This window comes from Zalophus californianus, chromosome 10, assembly GCF_009762305.2.
Source record: "Zalophus californianus isolate mZalCal1 chromosome 10, mZalCal1.pri.v2, whole genome shotgun sequence".
In the NCBI taxonomy this organism is placed as follows: domain Eukaryota; kingdom Metazoa; phylum Chordata; class Mammalia; order Carnivora; family Otariidae; genus Zalophus; species Zalophus californianus.
The window spans coordinates 106,197,999-106,213,536 of NC_045604.1; the positions used below are offsets into that span (position 1 = coordinate 106,197,999).

The window sequence follows — 15,538 nt, forward strand, 5'->3', positions numbered from 1 at the left end:
AGGCGGGAAAAGGGGTGAGAGGTGGAGGGGACGACTATTGGAAGCAGGGAGGACTGATGGAGGGGCGGGGGCGAGGGAGAGGGCGCAGGGTGGGAACTGGATGTGGGGAAGGAGTCCTGACTTGAGGACTTGAGGAAGACTAGACAAAGCGTTGGGGGGGGGGCTGACATGAGATAAGTATGGAGCCCAAAATAGATATGTACTGAGAACCTGCTAGATGCGGCACCCGCCAGAAGTAAGGGAAATGTGTAGGTAATGAGGGAGATATGAAATAAAAGAGAAAAGGAGGAGCTGATATGAAAGTGATGTGAGGAAAAGGGGGAGGTGCATGAATGAAGGTGAAAAGAGAAGAAATAAAGAGCATCTTAAAAGGGTAGCACGGGTCGAAACTGAAAAGGGACAGATGTAACCTGGACACAAGTGTAAAGATGAGGCTGTGAATTAGAATACGGGCTTTTCCAACCACCGCGTGCGTGTGTGAGCATGCGCGCCTGTGCCTGTGTGTTTCCTCGCGGTCAAGTGACGCAATTGGCACGTTGCGATAAGAGAAAATCTTCCGTTTTGTCATGTTGAAAATGATGTTATTATTTTTGAATAACACTTGGAGCGATTGTTGGTAAGGCTCCACCCGTCTTCATTTTATGTTCTTTTTTTCTTACTCTTGGATATGGAAGTGATATGCTGTCGTTGCAAGACAGGGGGCCTAATCTACCTGGGATAGGGTCTCGTCTCTGACCCTTACTAGATGTGTGGCTTCAGGTGAGTCATTTAGCCCTCAGTTTCCTTATTGGAAAACTGAGGATGAGCATACCTGCCTTGCAGGGTTGTTTTGAGGATGTACAGAAAGTATCCGGTACATGGCCAACACAGTCAACACTCGATATCACTGCTCACTTTCTCCCTTTCTCAGCTTCTTTCTTCTACTTTTTCTTTTTCCTCTTTGTCAATCCCCTTTTTCCTCCGTGTACACCTTCAGCTTGCCAATGACGCAGACGTTGGTTTAACTATCTTGGTATTTTTTTTTTTTAGGTCAAGAATAAGATCAATAAAGCCAGCTGTTGGAGTTAGGAAGGGTAAATCATTACGGAGTGAAAAGAAGGAAAGGAGATGTGTAGGAGGGGCAGAACGCAAAAACGAATGAAAAGAAAGATGCTCCTGGGGTGGGGGGAGGTTGTAGATAAGGAAGTAATGAGCCGTGAGGCAGAGAGGTAAAGCAGAGAGCTGAGCAACGGCGGGTGGAAATCTGGAAGCTCTAGAGATGTGAACTCCTACACTCCTTGGAAAGCTGATACTTTCTAGAATTCCTTGTCTCAAAGTGGTATGCCTCACTGAAGAAAAGAGAAGATTCATGAGAGAATTGTTAGAAATACGGATTTTGCTCATGCCGAGTCCTAGACTTCAGGTGGTTCAAACTAGTTTGAAGCCGGTGGAGTGGATCTCTTCACTGTTAGCAAACGACGATTGTAGCGAATCTCTGAGTTAGTGATCCAATTTGGCTTGTGCCTGCAGAGGAGTTCAGATTTGATGCAGTGGGCAGTTGGGAGGCATTATGGTCGCCTGAGCTGGTGGATAACTTGGTGAGAACGGTTTTAAGAAAGTTAACCTTATAGTAATACGGGGGACAATTTGAAAGGATAAATGGAAGGCTGGAGGATCATCTTTGGGAATCCAGGCACAAAGATGAAATGGAGAGAGACAAATTGGAGAGATGCCTGTAATGGGCCCATCAACTGACGTTGAGAATTCATCCAAGTAAAGGAAAAGGAGGAAGAGTCAAAGATAAGTCAGGAGGGCTAGAGGGGAGATTCACCTTCATAGGTGCAGATGGCGTTTGAATTGTCACCCTACAAACCATGCTGAAACCTCCCCAAGCCTTTCCTCTTCTGCTTGTAGGCGGTGGTTCCTGCGGTGGTTGGAGCGGTGGCCTGAAGTCTTTCATCTCTGAGTTTATGCTCTGTGTTTCTCCCTCTTGTGATGCCCTCTGCACCCATTTTTTAAAAAAGATTTTATTTATTTGAGAGAGAGAGAGAGAGAGCAAGCAGGGGGAGGAGCAGAGGGAGAGGAACAAGCAGACGCTGTGCTAAGCGCAGAGCCCAATGTGGGGCTCGATCCCATGACCCTGAGATCATGACTGGAGCCGAAATCAAGAGTTGGACGCTTAACCAACTGAGCCACCCAGGTGCCTCCGCATCCATTTTTTGCACATTCTTTTAAATAGTCCATGGTTCCCTAATGATGTTATTTGTAGCCATCTTTGTTTTTTGTTTTTGTTTTTGTTTTTGTTTTTTACTGAGCAGTTGCGACCTTACCATGTACTGTTCCTAACAGTCTGGACACTTAGAATACCTTCTGTGGTAGGTGTTTGCCATTGTCTTTCACCTCCCAGGCTCTAACCCCACTTCCTAGGGCTTAGGAATCCCACCTTATGAATCTAGGGAGAGATGGAACAACCTCCCAGTGAAGCATGTGAAGTTTCCTGACATTCGCTTTTGCAGCCTTCTTTGGGACCACAGCATCGCCATGTCGGCTGGACTCGGCCAGTCCGCACATGTGCCCCGACTTTGGTCCGGGAAGAAATGAGATGATGGAGGGGAGGTAAGACTCTGGCAGAGGGTCACAGGGTCGAAATTTAGGGCGCCAATGCAGCCGCACCAATGGCGGTGTCCTGTGCCCGGTGAAGGTGCGGGTGGGGGCACCGGTGTGATATGGGGACACTATCTCTAGTATGAGACCTTCCTCTGGTTCTCTGGCTCTCCTGGCAATTCCCTGAGCTCCCCAGTTTCCTTTGATGCTTCCCTTAGCTAGAGTTGGTTTCTGTTCCTGGTAACTAAGAAGTCTGGTAATTTTGGTTAGCATGCCATATTGTCCCCTGGCTGCACATGTAAGCCGCCTTGTCTCTTCCGCTGGATTGGAAGCTCCTTCAAGGATGGTATCTTTCTCATCTTTTGTTTCTTCACAGCACCCTCCATCATAGTGCTTGCTGATTGGCATCAATTATGATTGGTATCCATGGTTATCAAATCTAGATGTTTAAGTCTTCTAATCCAAAATATGCTACATTGTAATTTTGTATATAGCGGTAGCATGTCCGATGTCTATTATTTCTGCTAGAGGATAAACTGTCTTCTTTTGCTGTTTCCGCTGTGCCCAGCACGTTCCTGATATACAGCAGCAGATACCCAACATTGGTTGAATAAGTGTACACTGGATCCTCCATTTGAAAATTCCACTGTTGGGGTGCCTGGGTGGCTCAGTTGGTTGAACATCTGTCTTCGGTTCAGGTCATGATCCCAGGGCCCTGGGTCGAGCCCCATGTCGGGCTCCCTGCCTAGCAGGAAGCCTGCTTCCCCCTGTCCCTCTGCAGCTCCCCCTGCTTGTGCTCTCTCGATCACTCTCTTGCTTTCTCCCTCAAATAAGTAAATAAAATCTTTTCTCAAAAAAGAAAATTCCATTGTCATCTCAAGCTTCACTGAGGTACCTTCCTCCGCCCTCCCCTGAAACCATCCCATCTTTTGGTTTCCCATTGTGGTAAATGTCACCACCTTTTCTTGGCTTGCAGACTATAATCCTGGACATGAAGGATAACAAGAAAGCATGGCTGATTCAAGCGACATAAGCCAGACTTGCCTGACTAGATCAGGAGAGGGTGTTCCGAAGAGGGGGAGAGTTGACTGGCTGGGTTATCAGAGGAGAGAGACAGCAGTCTAAAGACCAACCTTCTCCTCAGATATGTGCCTTGAACATGACTTGCTAATATTGTTCCTTTGTCATTTTGTCCACACTGTTTTCTGAAATGCCCTACCATGCCTGCCCCACAGACCCAAATCCACCTTATCCATCCTGTAAGTTTCCATCAAGGGCCCAGTCCTGATGAGCCTTACACTCTAGTGTAGACCGTGGCGATCATTTTGACAGTGTTCCCTTCAACCATCTTTGGGCAGTGACTCATGTAGCATTTCAGCTTTTTGGCGTCTACTCTCCTTAGGTACTTGATAGTAAGAAAGATCACTTATGCTTTTTAAAAGGGCTTCACAGTACCCAGTATCAAGTTAAGCTTTTAAATAAATACTTGTTAAATCGTATGGGGCTCAAACTTGGCCAGATTTTGGCAGAAGCTACAGCTGCTTTGCTTCAAAAAGAGCTTTCCACTGGAGTCAAAGCGACATCTGGTGGCTAGGAAATAAAGGAAAAGGCTATGTGGTGGTAGGAGGCAGGTGTGCAGGCTGAAGGCGGAGGTATAAGGGCATGCTGGTGCCTGGCACGTGGGGGCAGGGAGACCTATATTCACAAATGCCACAGAGAGGGGTGGCACAGTGTAACAAAGAGCACAGAGGCATCTGGGCTGTTATAATAATAATAATAATAATAATAATAATAATAATAGTGACAAGTTTCTCAACCCCTCTCTGCCTGGTTTCCTCATCTCGACATAAGTATTTGCTACTAGTACAACAAAACTTACTTGAGGAACCACCTAAAAAAAAAGAGTGGCTTGGAAAACAGATGGTGTCTCCTTGACAAGTTTCATTCTGATGGAATATTTTTACCATGGAGGGATTTACAGAATGAGTCATACTCATTGCCCACACGTGGGCAGATAAATAATTCCACTGTGTGAGGTTTATAAGAAATGTGCTGCAATGATGGCTGGAAGCAAATCTTGTTGGCCTTTCATTTCTAAAGAGATGGAGGAAGAGAGATTTGGAAGGGTGGAGGAGGCGGGCCAGGGCGAAGCCAGGCAGGGCTGGGCAGGCTTTGTACTGTGAGGCCGCATCATCATCTCTGTCCCCAAAATATCTGAGAAAAGCAGAGGGCACAGTTAAATAGGGCACCTCCCGGAGCAAACTCTCTCTGCGGGGGTGAGGCCTTCTGATGAACCCTTCTCTTCTGAGATTTCTCAGCAGGGATGGATGGTTTTTTGAACTGTACACTGTTGCACCAGGCTAACTTGCTCTGCTTTTTGAGACTCTTTCAGTTTCTAAGCAAATCTGTCACCGATGGGTAAATCCTCAACAGCTAACCCAGTTCATGGAATTGGTCATCTTTTCAGGGGTAAGGAGGACAGATCTGTCTGAGTCCCTGTATCCCTGAATTCTTGGACCGTTACCTTCATGACTCCAGCTCCCCACTATAAGCCCAAAGGGAAAGCTGTACAAGAGGAAGGAAGTATTCTTGCAGAAAGAGGAATACTTTAGTACCAGCTGAAGTTTTGGCTACCAGTCTCAGTGATCTTGTGAACTGGATCAGGCCACGTCTAGTTTGGGCATCTCTGGTCTGAGCCAGCTAGAAGCAGGCCAAGTGGCCTCTATGGCCCCTTTTCTCTAGTTCTGTGACAAGTTTCTAGTTCCATCTTGGTCCCACAGAGCTTGCCAGAGAATTGGAAAGGAAAGAAGGAGCATTCACTGAGGTTGAGATCATCTTTCAAAAGCTCAGAGTAGCTTCAGTGGGCTATGCATACTGGCCTTCTTTCCTTACCCCCATCTCCCTCCCTCCCACCCTCTCCCTCCCTCCCTCCCTCCCTTCCTTCCCTTCTATCTTCCTTCCTTCTTTCCCTTCCACCTTCCTTCCTTCCTTCCTTCCAAAATTTACATTTTAATTCCAGTACAGTTAATCCATTGGCTTTCTAAGGAGAGAGGAGACCTTCCTTTCAGGTTTGATTGGGCTTCGGGGTTCCTCTTACTATATGGACCCTTAGGGGAGAAGAGAAAGCCTAAAAAAAAGACAAATCCAAAGAGAGGAATCCATAAGGAGAAGGTGCCAAACAACCGCATCCCCTTTGAACATCTTAGTGTACCACGTTGGAGGCATCCAAGAAGGTCTCTAACTGTCCCTCTAGAGGGAAACAGGAATGACAATTTAGCAAATGTTGAATGACTGGGGAGTGAGTAGGTTGAATGAACGCCCTTTCTGGATTTACATCATAATCTAAACTTGCTCCAAGGAAGTCTAACACAATTTAGAGAAAATTATAATGTGAAGGTTCCTTTAGTTCAAGGCCTAAAATCTATCTTTATTCACAGCAGTGGGCTTATTTAGGAAAGTTGTGAAGGCTTATTTAAGCTTGAGAAGAAGTAAAATTCTAACCAGGCAGAATGATCACTTTTGACTGCTTTGTGCCTTTTGAAAATGTTTGTATTACCAGACTCACATGACTGCAGGGTTGAGAGGTTCTTGAAAGATCCTTAGTCCTGCTGCTAGGAAGTTACCCTATGGACACACAAGCACACATGTACTGGGATGAATGTGCAAAGATGTCCATCTCAGCCTTGTTGGTAACAAAAATGGCAATAAAAGGGGCGCCTGGGTGGCTCAGTCGTTAAGCGCGTGCCTTCGGCTCAGGTCATGATCCCAGGGTCCTGGGATTGAGCCCCGCATCGGGCTCCTTGCTTGGCAGGAAGCCTGCTTCTCCCTCTCCTACTCCCCCTGCTTGTGTTCCATCTCTCGCTGTATCTCTCTCTGTCAAATAAATAAATAAAATCTAAAAAAAAAAAAGGCCATAAAAAAAGGCCATGGAACCACCCAAATCCATCAACAGTGGTTAAGGAATTATAGTGCGTCTATACATGCAACTGGTAAAGAGAATGAGGGACAGGTGTGTAGGATGTATCATTAGGTAAATAAAGCAAGTTGCCAAACACTGTGTGTGTGTGTGTGTGTGTGTGTGTATAATGATCTTATTTGTGTGAAAGTGAAGAATGTTTTATTTTATTTTTTAAAGATTTTATTTATTTATTTGAGAGAGAGAGAATGAGAGAGAGAGCATGGGAGGGGGGAGGGTCAGAGGGAGAAGCAGACTCCCCGCCGAGCAGGGAGCCCGATGGGGGACTCGATCCCGGGACTCCAGGATCATGACCTGAGGCGAAGGCAGTCAACCAACCAACTGAGCCACCCAGGCGCCCTGAAGAATATTTTAAATATGCTTATAAATGCTTAGCGAAGTTCTAAAAGAACACTGAAGAAACTGGGGACCAATTAAGTTCCCATTTTTACCTTTCAAACTATCTTACTATAAGCTTATGTTTGGTATCACTTAAACAAGTCACCTGACATTTAAAATTAAATTTAGATTAAAATATACATTTTAAAAAAGTATACCCTGACTACAGAAGCATCGCCACCAAGAGGTCATCCTGGCTGTCCTGAAACACTTCCAGTGATGGAGAACTCACTACCTATTAACTGTCAACATTTTGCAAGAGCCCCCAGATGGTAATTAGTTCCTATTAAGACAAGAACTAGGGACTGGCTCAGTCTGAACTCACTCTTGATCATGAGTTCATGAGTTCGAGCCCCACGTTGTGCTTAGAGATTCCTTAAAAGAAATAAAAATTAGAGAGAGAAGACTTAGGTTTCCAGGGGGCTGGATCTATCAGTCCTATCTTTAGGGTTCTGGAGCTGGACAGCATATAGTTTCGACAAATAGTTCTTGGTATTTTTTTCAGTTTAAAAGATGATTTTTTTGAAGATATGAACAGAAACTAATTGGGGGAGGTATGTCCCCTGGCAAGAGCCTTCATGAGACTAGAGGAAGAGAATAAAAGACTTTCCAGGGTGTCGTTTTCAGGAGGATATTAAGAGAGTCTATATCACAAAAGAGCCTTGTTTTCAAAGGAACCTGATCTGTACATGGGGATGGTGAGGGTAACACACACTCAAAGTTAAAGAGCACACATGAATATGAGCACTGTTACACACCCGGAAAAAGAAATCTTGTTAAATGCCAAGTAGAGAGTGATGGTGTGGACCGGACCCATGGGGAACGCCAGGTTGAGGAGCCGGACTTGGTCTGGATTTTGAGAAGTGGGGAGTGGGGTAGGCGCAGGGATGGAGGCATTTGACAGGGAAGGCAATGGCGTGAACAGAGATGGGAACCCACAGGGACAGTGCGCATGAGCAGGTGTCAGGGTAGGTGGAAGGTGTTTGGGGGACCCCTCTTTCCTTTTTTAGGGTAACACCCAGGGGGAGAATTTCGCCCTGAACAACATGTCCCATGGGCCTTCTTGCAGAGGCCCCATGGCCAGCCCCGGGGACTTGCCCGGGGCAAGTCTTCGTGCCTTGGGCTTGTGGGCGTAAATATCCCCTTTACTGGAGAAGTCTACGGACTGATGGAATTCTGATTTTGTACTGTGTGAAATGTGGAAAGTAAAGACAGAGACTCTTTGGGAATATTTTAATTAATTTATTTTATTATTTTTAAAAAATATTTTACTCGTTTAAATATCAAAAGTGAAAAATCATATGATTCAACACAACTTCAAGAATGTTGGACCCCACATTTGGGTATCCTTATGGGTACTGTGTGTAGCTATGTCCAGTGCATTATGAGAAACAAACAAACAAAGAACAAAGATTTTTCACTGAAGAGCACGGGGGTGGGGGAGGGAGGTTATCAGGGTCCTATTTGGATTACATTCATTCATTCGACATCTATGTGCAATTCTTCAACAAATTGGTCTTCATACCATGCCCTCTAGCTCGTTGGTTTTCAGAAAGATTATCTAGCTAGGGTAGTTAAGTCCGAGCTCATGGTCTCTCTCATTCTCCTCTCTCTCTCAATCTCTCTCCCCCTCTCTCACGTGTCCACTGCTCGCACACAGCAGCCGGAAATGACACATCGAAGTGAGTCACCAATGCGGCTGTGAATCACCCTGTAATTGGGGAAAGTTCTGTCCTGCTAGGTCGTGCAGCCCCTTGCTCTCCTGTTCCTAAATATATTGGAAAATTTTGAAACCACTCTGTTCTCGCTGTAATCTCTCTGACCCACCACATCGTTTTGGTCCCTAAAGGTGGATAATCTTGGCGGGGGTCTCAGCCATCAAGTGGAAGGGCCAGGAAGGGAGAGGAGCCAGGGGCTCGGGAAGCCACAAGGTGGCAGTGTGGGCCCCACCACACTTGCCGCCCAGAGGGGCAGCTAGTCAAGGGGCCAGACTCCTGAGATGCAAGACACAGACCACCAGGGAACATTACAAGCAAGTTCATATAATACGTTTTTCTTGAGCATCCTCTTTCTCACAAGCACACAAGGACAAGGGTGTAATAAATACTGAAGCACACCCCTGGCATCCCATCCTCCCCACCAGGAGTTGAGAGCCAAGAGCCAGGCACACATCTCACTTTTGTTCCTCCATTCCTGCAAAATAAAGTTAGTGGGAAGCAGAAACCCGCTCCTATGAGTAAACAGGTCACCTACACTCCAAAAGAACATATGCACACTGTTTCTGGGGAGGGAGACGGCCAGGTCAGGGCGGGTCTCCACACGGTGTGGGCAGGGGTGCTGCCCATCCGCGTGACCTCTGAGCTGGGGCAGCACAGACCTCGAGCTGAAAGGGCGCCTCTCCCACTGGCCTTTGGCTCGCCGCCAGCCTCCTTAGCAGTGGAAGACAGTGTGAGAGTGACGGCAACGTGACTGGAACACAAATCGTTTCTACCAAGCACACAAAAGCTCCCATAAGCCTTGGGGTGCCATCCTGCCAGGGTCTCAGCGGGGTCCAGGTCCGAAGACCCGGAGGGGCAGAGCGCTGGGCAGAAGCAGCAGTGCTGGTGGGTTGTACAGAGTTTTACAGTCTGGTGTGGAGACCCAGCTGTGCTTCAGAGTCTCTCCTGGGGGCTCCACAAGACAGTTTTACTGAAAGGTCCTCTTCCCCACTCCTGGCAGAGGCTGAGGTCTGGGAGGCAGATTCGAAAGATTTACCTTTTTTTTTTCCTCCAGAAAAATTAATTAAAATATATATATATTTTCCCCTTTGGAGTTCCTTCTTTCTCGGATACATCTCCAGTTCTGTCCCAGATAAGGGCTGCTTTTCTCACGGTCAGGGTTCCATCACTTGGCCCATGAAAAGGACCGTTCCTGAGGACGGAAGAAGCGTGGGAGATGAGAACGGGATGAAAGGGCACAGCTCACCCAGCCCCATGTTTATGGATGAACTGAGATGTGAGAACGTGAGTGAGCTGTCTGGAGTCCCAGCTGCTGTTGTGACTAAGCTAGGGCTGGGGTCCTGGCACAGTGCTCTGCTGGTGACAGAGCATCGTCCCTGAATGGAAGAGGTGGAGCAGAGCTATGGATTCTTTGTCTGGAGTCCTACTGGGGTAGGAGGGAGCGTCTACACCTGTCTAGACTGGTGCCTGAGGTGAGAAAATGGGGCAGGGTGGGGGGAGGGCAGTGGAGCATCATGGCCCCGGCTCACCTGTGGGGTTATGCCGCACCACAAAGAGGAAGGGTCTGTCCATGATGATCTCCTCGGGGGCCATTCGGGCTGAGACGATGATGGCTAAGAGAGAAGGAACAATGATCTAGAACAGAGGGACTGGGCACTGGCGCCTGGACTGATCATCAGGAATCCCCTTACACCAGCCTTCTGATGGCAGCCCTGCAGGGTGACTAGGAGGCTTGGTTGTTCTCCTGGCCACGAGCCTTAACGGTTTAGGGAAGTCCTTGGAGGCCTGGTTTCCACCAGGAGTTTCGTAGAGATCTATCTGCTCCTCACGGCTCACCTAAAGTGAGCCCTTTTAGAGCGTCTTGGTGAGCCAGTTCCTTAAGCTGACTAGCCACCGTGAGAAGCCAGGCTTCCTTGGGGGCGGGGGAGGGTGCTTTTCACCTTCAGGGGACCTCTGGAGCCATCGGGGTGAGGGACTGGGCTCCCAGGCCAAGTGGGCCCACCTTCTAGGCTGAGAAACTCTGGTGGGGTCAGGGCGATGCCCTTTGCACCGGGGGAAGGGGGGGTGCTACTCCATGGGGAGAGGCGAGAGGCTGGTAGACCAGGGCCGTGGGGTCCATCCCAGATGTGGGCCCCTCCTGGAAGTCCTGGGCTGAGACCCACCAGGCCTCACCTGAACCTGACTCACCTGTAGAGGAGGACGCCACCGTGCCACTCTCATTCACCTCGATCTTCACTTTTTGCAGTGCCTGCGACACATACAGTCCCTCTTGATCTGAAACACAAGTGGATCCGAGGGTAGATCGCCTGGGGTTCTCAGGGACACACTCTTTTGTCCTCTTAGGGGCCCCACAGTCCACCAGCAGTAGAAAGTGAAAGGAAAATCTCCTACCTGAAAGACTCGAGAAGTCCGCCTGGTTTGGCCTAAACATGTCGGTCATCCCCAAGCTCTCCAGGGGCCCCCGGAGGTTGACTTTGCTCTCCAGGGAGAACCTGGGAACAGGAGCAGGAAACAACTCAAGCTTAGGCCACCCCTTGCGGCCTCTCCCAGTCCCTGACATCGTACCCCCTCCCTGGGCTGGCTGGCTGGCCCGACAGGATGGGGACAGATGTGAAAGTGGAGGGAGGCTCCTTTTTTCAAATCTGTGTGTAAGGCCTAATAGAAATGAACATTCCCTGCCATCTCCCCACCCCCTGGAACCTGGTCTGTAGATTGTGTTTCTGAGAGCTAATTCTGAAGAGGACTCCAGCAGAGAGGCTTTGGGCTCCCCCTGCTTCCCATCGGGGCTCTCATTACCTCGGGTTTCACTTTCTAGGGCTGGGGGCCAGGGAGGGGCAAGGGCACGAGACCCAGCTAAATTCTCCCCTTTCCCCAGGCCTGGCATTAAAGCATCTGGAAATTGGGGTAAGTGTGGTGGGAGGCTTCCTATAATTCTGGAATGACCCAGCCTCAGCCTTCTCCACCCTCTGTGCTTCTGCAGAAGGATTTTTAAAATCTGCTTGGTTGGAAGCCAGCTAGAAAGAAGCTGCTCAGGCTCCTTTTGTCTCCATTGTTTGGACGTTGATTTGAGCCGATGGCGGTGGGAGAGGGTCTTTCAAAGGCCCATTTATCCGCCCCCCCCCTCCACCATTTCTCTGGCTCTTCCTTTGGCTGGCTTTGGCCGGGTATTCTGAGGGTGGTAAGTGTGGGGGCATGGTCTAGAAAAATTCCCCGCCGCCCTCCAGTGGAAACAGGAGGAGGGAGGATGAGCGGAATCTTAATCAAACCCAGGCCGGAGTGTTTCCCATCAGCTTCCCACATGTCCCTGCCCTGCAAATGTCACATTTGGGAAACTCGACGAGGGGGCGGTCCTTTCAGGGAGCCCTGCGGGATGGGAAGGGGGCAGGTAGAGGGGGTTGGGTCCTTGGCAAGGGTGGTGAGAGCGAAGGATGACTTACTTGGGCAGAACCAGGAGGCGGAGGTGCCTGGTCATATTCCCTTTCCACTGGCTGATGAGCTGGGCATCCAGGATGTCGGTGAGGGCAGAGAGAGGCACCTCTTTCTCATAAGGAGCGGCAATGAACATGCTGAGAGTGTCCCCGTGGTAGGGCAATTCCAGGATGTCGTAGTAATGGCCGTCAGGGGTAGAAAACTCGGCTGCGAAGACACCAGATTGGCACAGTGAAAATGACTCCTCTTGTTGGTTCTCACCCAGCACTGGGTTTTCAATGAGTTCTATCTCCTCTGTCTGGAAGCCAGCTTTCTACCCGGGCTTTGGAGGCTCCCCCAGTCAGAGTTTTTTAATCTGCATTTCCCTTCTCTTCTGCCAATTCAGTGTCTTCTGGTAACTCTGTCTCCTTTGGGCCTTCTTGGCCTTCACCCCCCTCTCCCCCACACCCAGCCACTAACTCATTCCAAGTCTTCTCTCCTTCAGCTCAACTTCCACACAGGCCTTCCCCCAGCAGGATTTGTGAGCCACCCTCCCCCACCCCGCCCTTGTAGTCACGCTAGAAACACTCAGGGACCAGAGACCGGGGTCACGTGGTCATAGGCAGGCTGGAGGGACTTTCTGGGTGTCAGCTTTGTCTCGCATGAGCTAAAGCTACTTTCGGCTGCTCCCATTATCCCAACAGCTCCTGCCTGGGCAGTCTTTGGCAAAGCTGGGCTACATTCGGGGTTTTCTCCTCCCCCGGGGAAGGGAACCCCCCAGGGGGATGAGGTATAGTAGTGGTGGGACTTTTGGAAGGAGGCCTTGAACTTACTGTAGTTGAACTTGTTGGTCTGAGCCATCATGGGCACAGAGACAGTGCTGCCGTCGGATTTGTGGAAGAGGCGGTGGTGGGTGCCCGACTCGGGGAAGGGTGTCTTCCACTGGCCATTGAAGTAGAGGGCATTCACCAGCATCAGGCGCGTCAGCTGGTCCACGGCCCCTCTGCCCAGTAAGTTACCAATCATGCCTATGAGAAAGCCAGGTGAGCTGTGAGGGGGCTAGATAGGCTTTAATCCTCTTAGCAGGTTCCCTTCGGTCCTCAGGCGGGATGTGTGTGTCTCTGAGGGGATCTGGTCAGGAGGCAGACTGGGGGCGTAAGTGAGCCAGTCTAGCTGTGTTCAATCTGTTCCATCTTCCCAGGAGTCTCGGGAGGGTTTCCCGCTCAGCACACACTCTGGCCCTAGGATCCTGCCCAGGATCAGACGCAGAGAGTGAGTCTTCCCTTACTTTGCTCCCTAAGCTGGAGTCTGAGAGCTGTGTATCCTTCTTGTGGTCCTAACCATTCTTATGACAACTCACAGCACTTTTTAGGGCTGCCCTTAGAGGTGGTTCGTGAGATGGCCTACTTATGAAAACAAAGATGCTCTGATTCTTAAAGCACCTGACCCGTCTACAGAGAAGAGCACGCTGCTGGGGAGAGGTTGGGATGCTGGAGATTTGTTTCCAGATCCCTTTCCTCTGTAGGCCCTCGGGCCCAGCCTCCTCTCCCTGCCGGCTCACCTTTTGTGTGTCTCTTCACCCAGTCGTTGACGATGAACCTGGCTCTCTCCACCTCGGAGAAGTCCACCTGCTTGACCGTGGTCTGGAACAGGCTGAAGAAGTGGGGCATGAAGCCTCGGACCAGCTTCAGATCCCGCTGCACGAAGATGGCATCGGCAGTGCTGATCTCATCCTTGTTCCACGGCCCCATGAGTTCCTTGTACAGCTGGCGGAGGGCAGGCGCCATGCCCTCCTCTGTGCCCGGACAGGACAGAAAGGACACATCAGCTTACGTTGAGCCAAGGGACCCCCAGTTGGGCCAACTTCCCCTGTGGGAGGCCCAATCCTGCCCATCCGGATGGGGCTCTTCTGCTCCCCCGGGGGTCTCTGGAGAGAGATTTCTTTCCAAACCTTAATCTCTTCTGCATCTCCCTCTTTTCCTCAAAAATCTCAGGTCCTGACCCTTTTGTGGGTTAGAATATTTTTCTCTGCTTTTAAGTTCTGAACCCTACATTTTTTTTCTTATCAGAATAATAGCGATGAGAAGCATTTCACCTGCATAATTCAATTGAATTCCTACAGCAGCTCTGTGTGGGAGATAATTTTATTGTCCCCATTTTGCAGATGAGGAAACAGGTCCATGGGGCATGAAGGTCATGCAGTTAATAAGTGGTAAGGCACATCTGCTTTACGCCACGTCCCCTGGCCTGTACCCCCGGTGACGGACCCAGGGCCCAGTGACGCAGGGTGTGCTGGGGAGATGTGGCGCAGGAACTGGCTTTCCCCCTGCTTCTGGCTGGTGACGCCCCTGTCCCGAGGAGACGGGGTGAGCGCCCGACCCCAGCTCTGTCCCATCTCTCACCATTAATCTGGAACTTCATGGCCTCTTGGATCTGCTGCCGGGTCTCTCCTGCTGTTGTCAGCTGCAACATGGCCAGGACTGAGGCCACCCCATAGGGGGAGAAAACCATGTTGCGGTCCTTGGAGGCCCGTGCCACCTGCTGAAACACCTTTACTCCGAAGTCTGTAGCCAGTTGCACCGCCCCAGTCTGGCGGGGGTGGGAGGCCGACGCTTCACCAAAGACGAGGGCCAGGCCCAGGGCTAGGCAGGCAAAGACTGGATACATCCGCATCCTAGAGCAAGCAGAAAGGATCTGGTGAGGGGAGAGTTCTGGAAGACGGGCGGGTGGGGTGATGTGTGAACACGGGGCCGAGAGTCCTTAAGGAACCCTGATGGCCCCGTTTCTGAGCCTGCCCCCTCCATCTCAGCCCCAGGGAGTCTTAAGCACAGTTCCACCTGTGGGACTCTCCCAAACCCCTGGCAGCACCCTACAGTGTCTCTCCCCTGGGCGGGGTTGGGGGGGGGGAAACAAAAAGCTAAATTATACCAATGCCTTTGATTTGCATAATGCTTTTAATTCTCTTCTAATGTTTTCACAACCCTTCATTCATTCCAATTAGCAAGCATGAAAAGCCCCTTTCCAGAGGTGGGCGGGGTGTCCTGATGCAGAAGGACCGAGAATCCAGGCCCTTGTTTCTGGGTGGTGGGGTTGTTGGTGGGGCCCCGGCCACCTTCCGTCACCTCAGGTCTGCAGGTCTCCAGCAGGGGGAGAAAAGAGGAAAAGCGGGGATCGTGGACGGAGGGCATTTTCGCGGAGGGGCGTTCTTCGCCTTAACCCGAGGAAGAGACAGAGAGTTGTTTTTTCTTTTCTTTCTCTCTTACCTGAAGTTCTCAGAGGTGCCTTGTGACAGAGGTCTGTCCTGTTGCTGCTGTTGATGGTGGCGATTCTGCTGCCCCAGAGGGGGTGTGGCTCTCCTGACAGTGCTCTTGGCCCTGCAGCCAGACGCAGCTGTGTTCCTCGGGAGCCGGCTACCACCCTTTATACTGCTGTGGGCAGGAAATAGATGAACTCATGGCTCAGCCCCACCCACTTT

General features: G+C 50.0%; 1 protein-coding gene across 1 annotated transcript; it reads right to left on the bottom strand.

Annotated features, from left to right (window-relative positions):
* Positions 1–8,164: 8,164 nt before the first annotated feature.
* SERPINE1 (serpin family E member 1) lies at positions 8,165–15,485 on the bottom strand. Its single transcript, XM_027612810.1, has 9 exons — positions 15,327–15,485; positions 14,466–14,737; positions 13,625–13,858; positions 12,897–13,091; positions 12,093–12,291; positions 11,047–11,147; positions 10,843–10,929; positions 10,185–10,268; positions 8,165–9,847 (listed from the first exon to the last, which is right to left on the bottom strand). The coding sequence occupies exons 2-9, from the start codon at positions 14,734–14,736 to the stop codon at positions 9,810–9,812; spliced, it is 1,209 nt and encodes a 402-aa protein (XP_027468611.1). The 5' UTR covers position 14,737; positions 15,327–15,485; the 3' UTR covers positions 8,165–9,809.
* Positions 15,486–15,538: the final 53 nt, after the last annotated feature.

Excerpts from the sequence above, each read along its gene's own strand:
- SERPINE1 (XM_027612810.1), bottom strand. The coding sequence starts at position 14,736 with ATGCGGATGTATCCAGTCTTTGCCTGCCTAGCCCTGGGCCTGGCCCTC. Across the intron at positions 12,292-12,896 it reads GACCAACAAGTTCAACTACA|CCGAGTTTTCTACCCCTGAC; the intron begins GTAAGTTCAAGG and ends GTGTCTTCGCAG. Across the intron at positions 9,848-10,184 it reads GGTGCGGCATAACCCCACAG|GAACGGTCCTTTTCATGGGC; the intron begins GTGAGCCGGGGC and ends TTCCGTCCTCAG.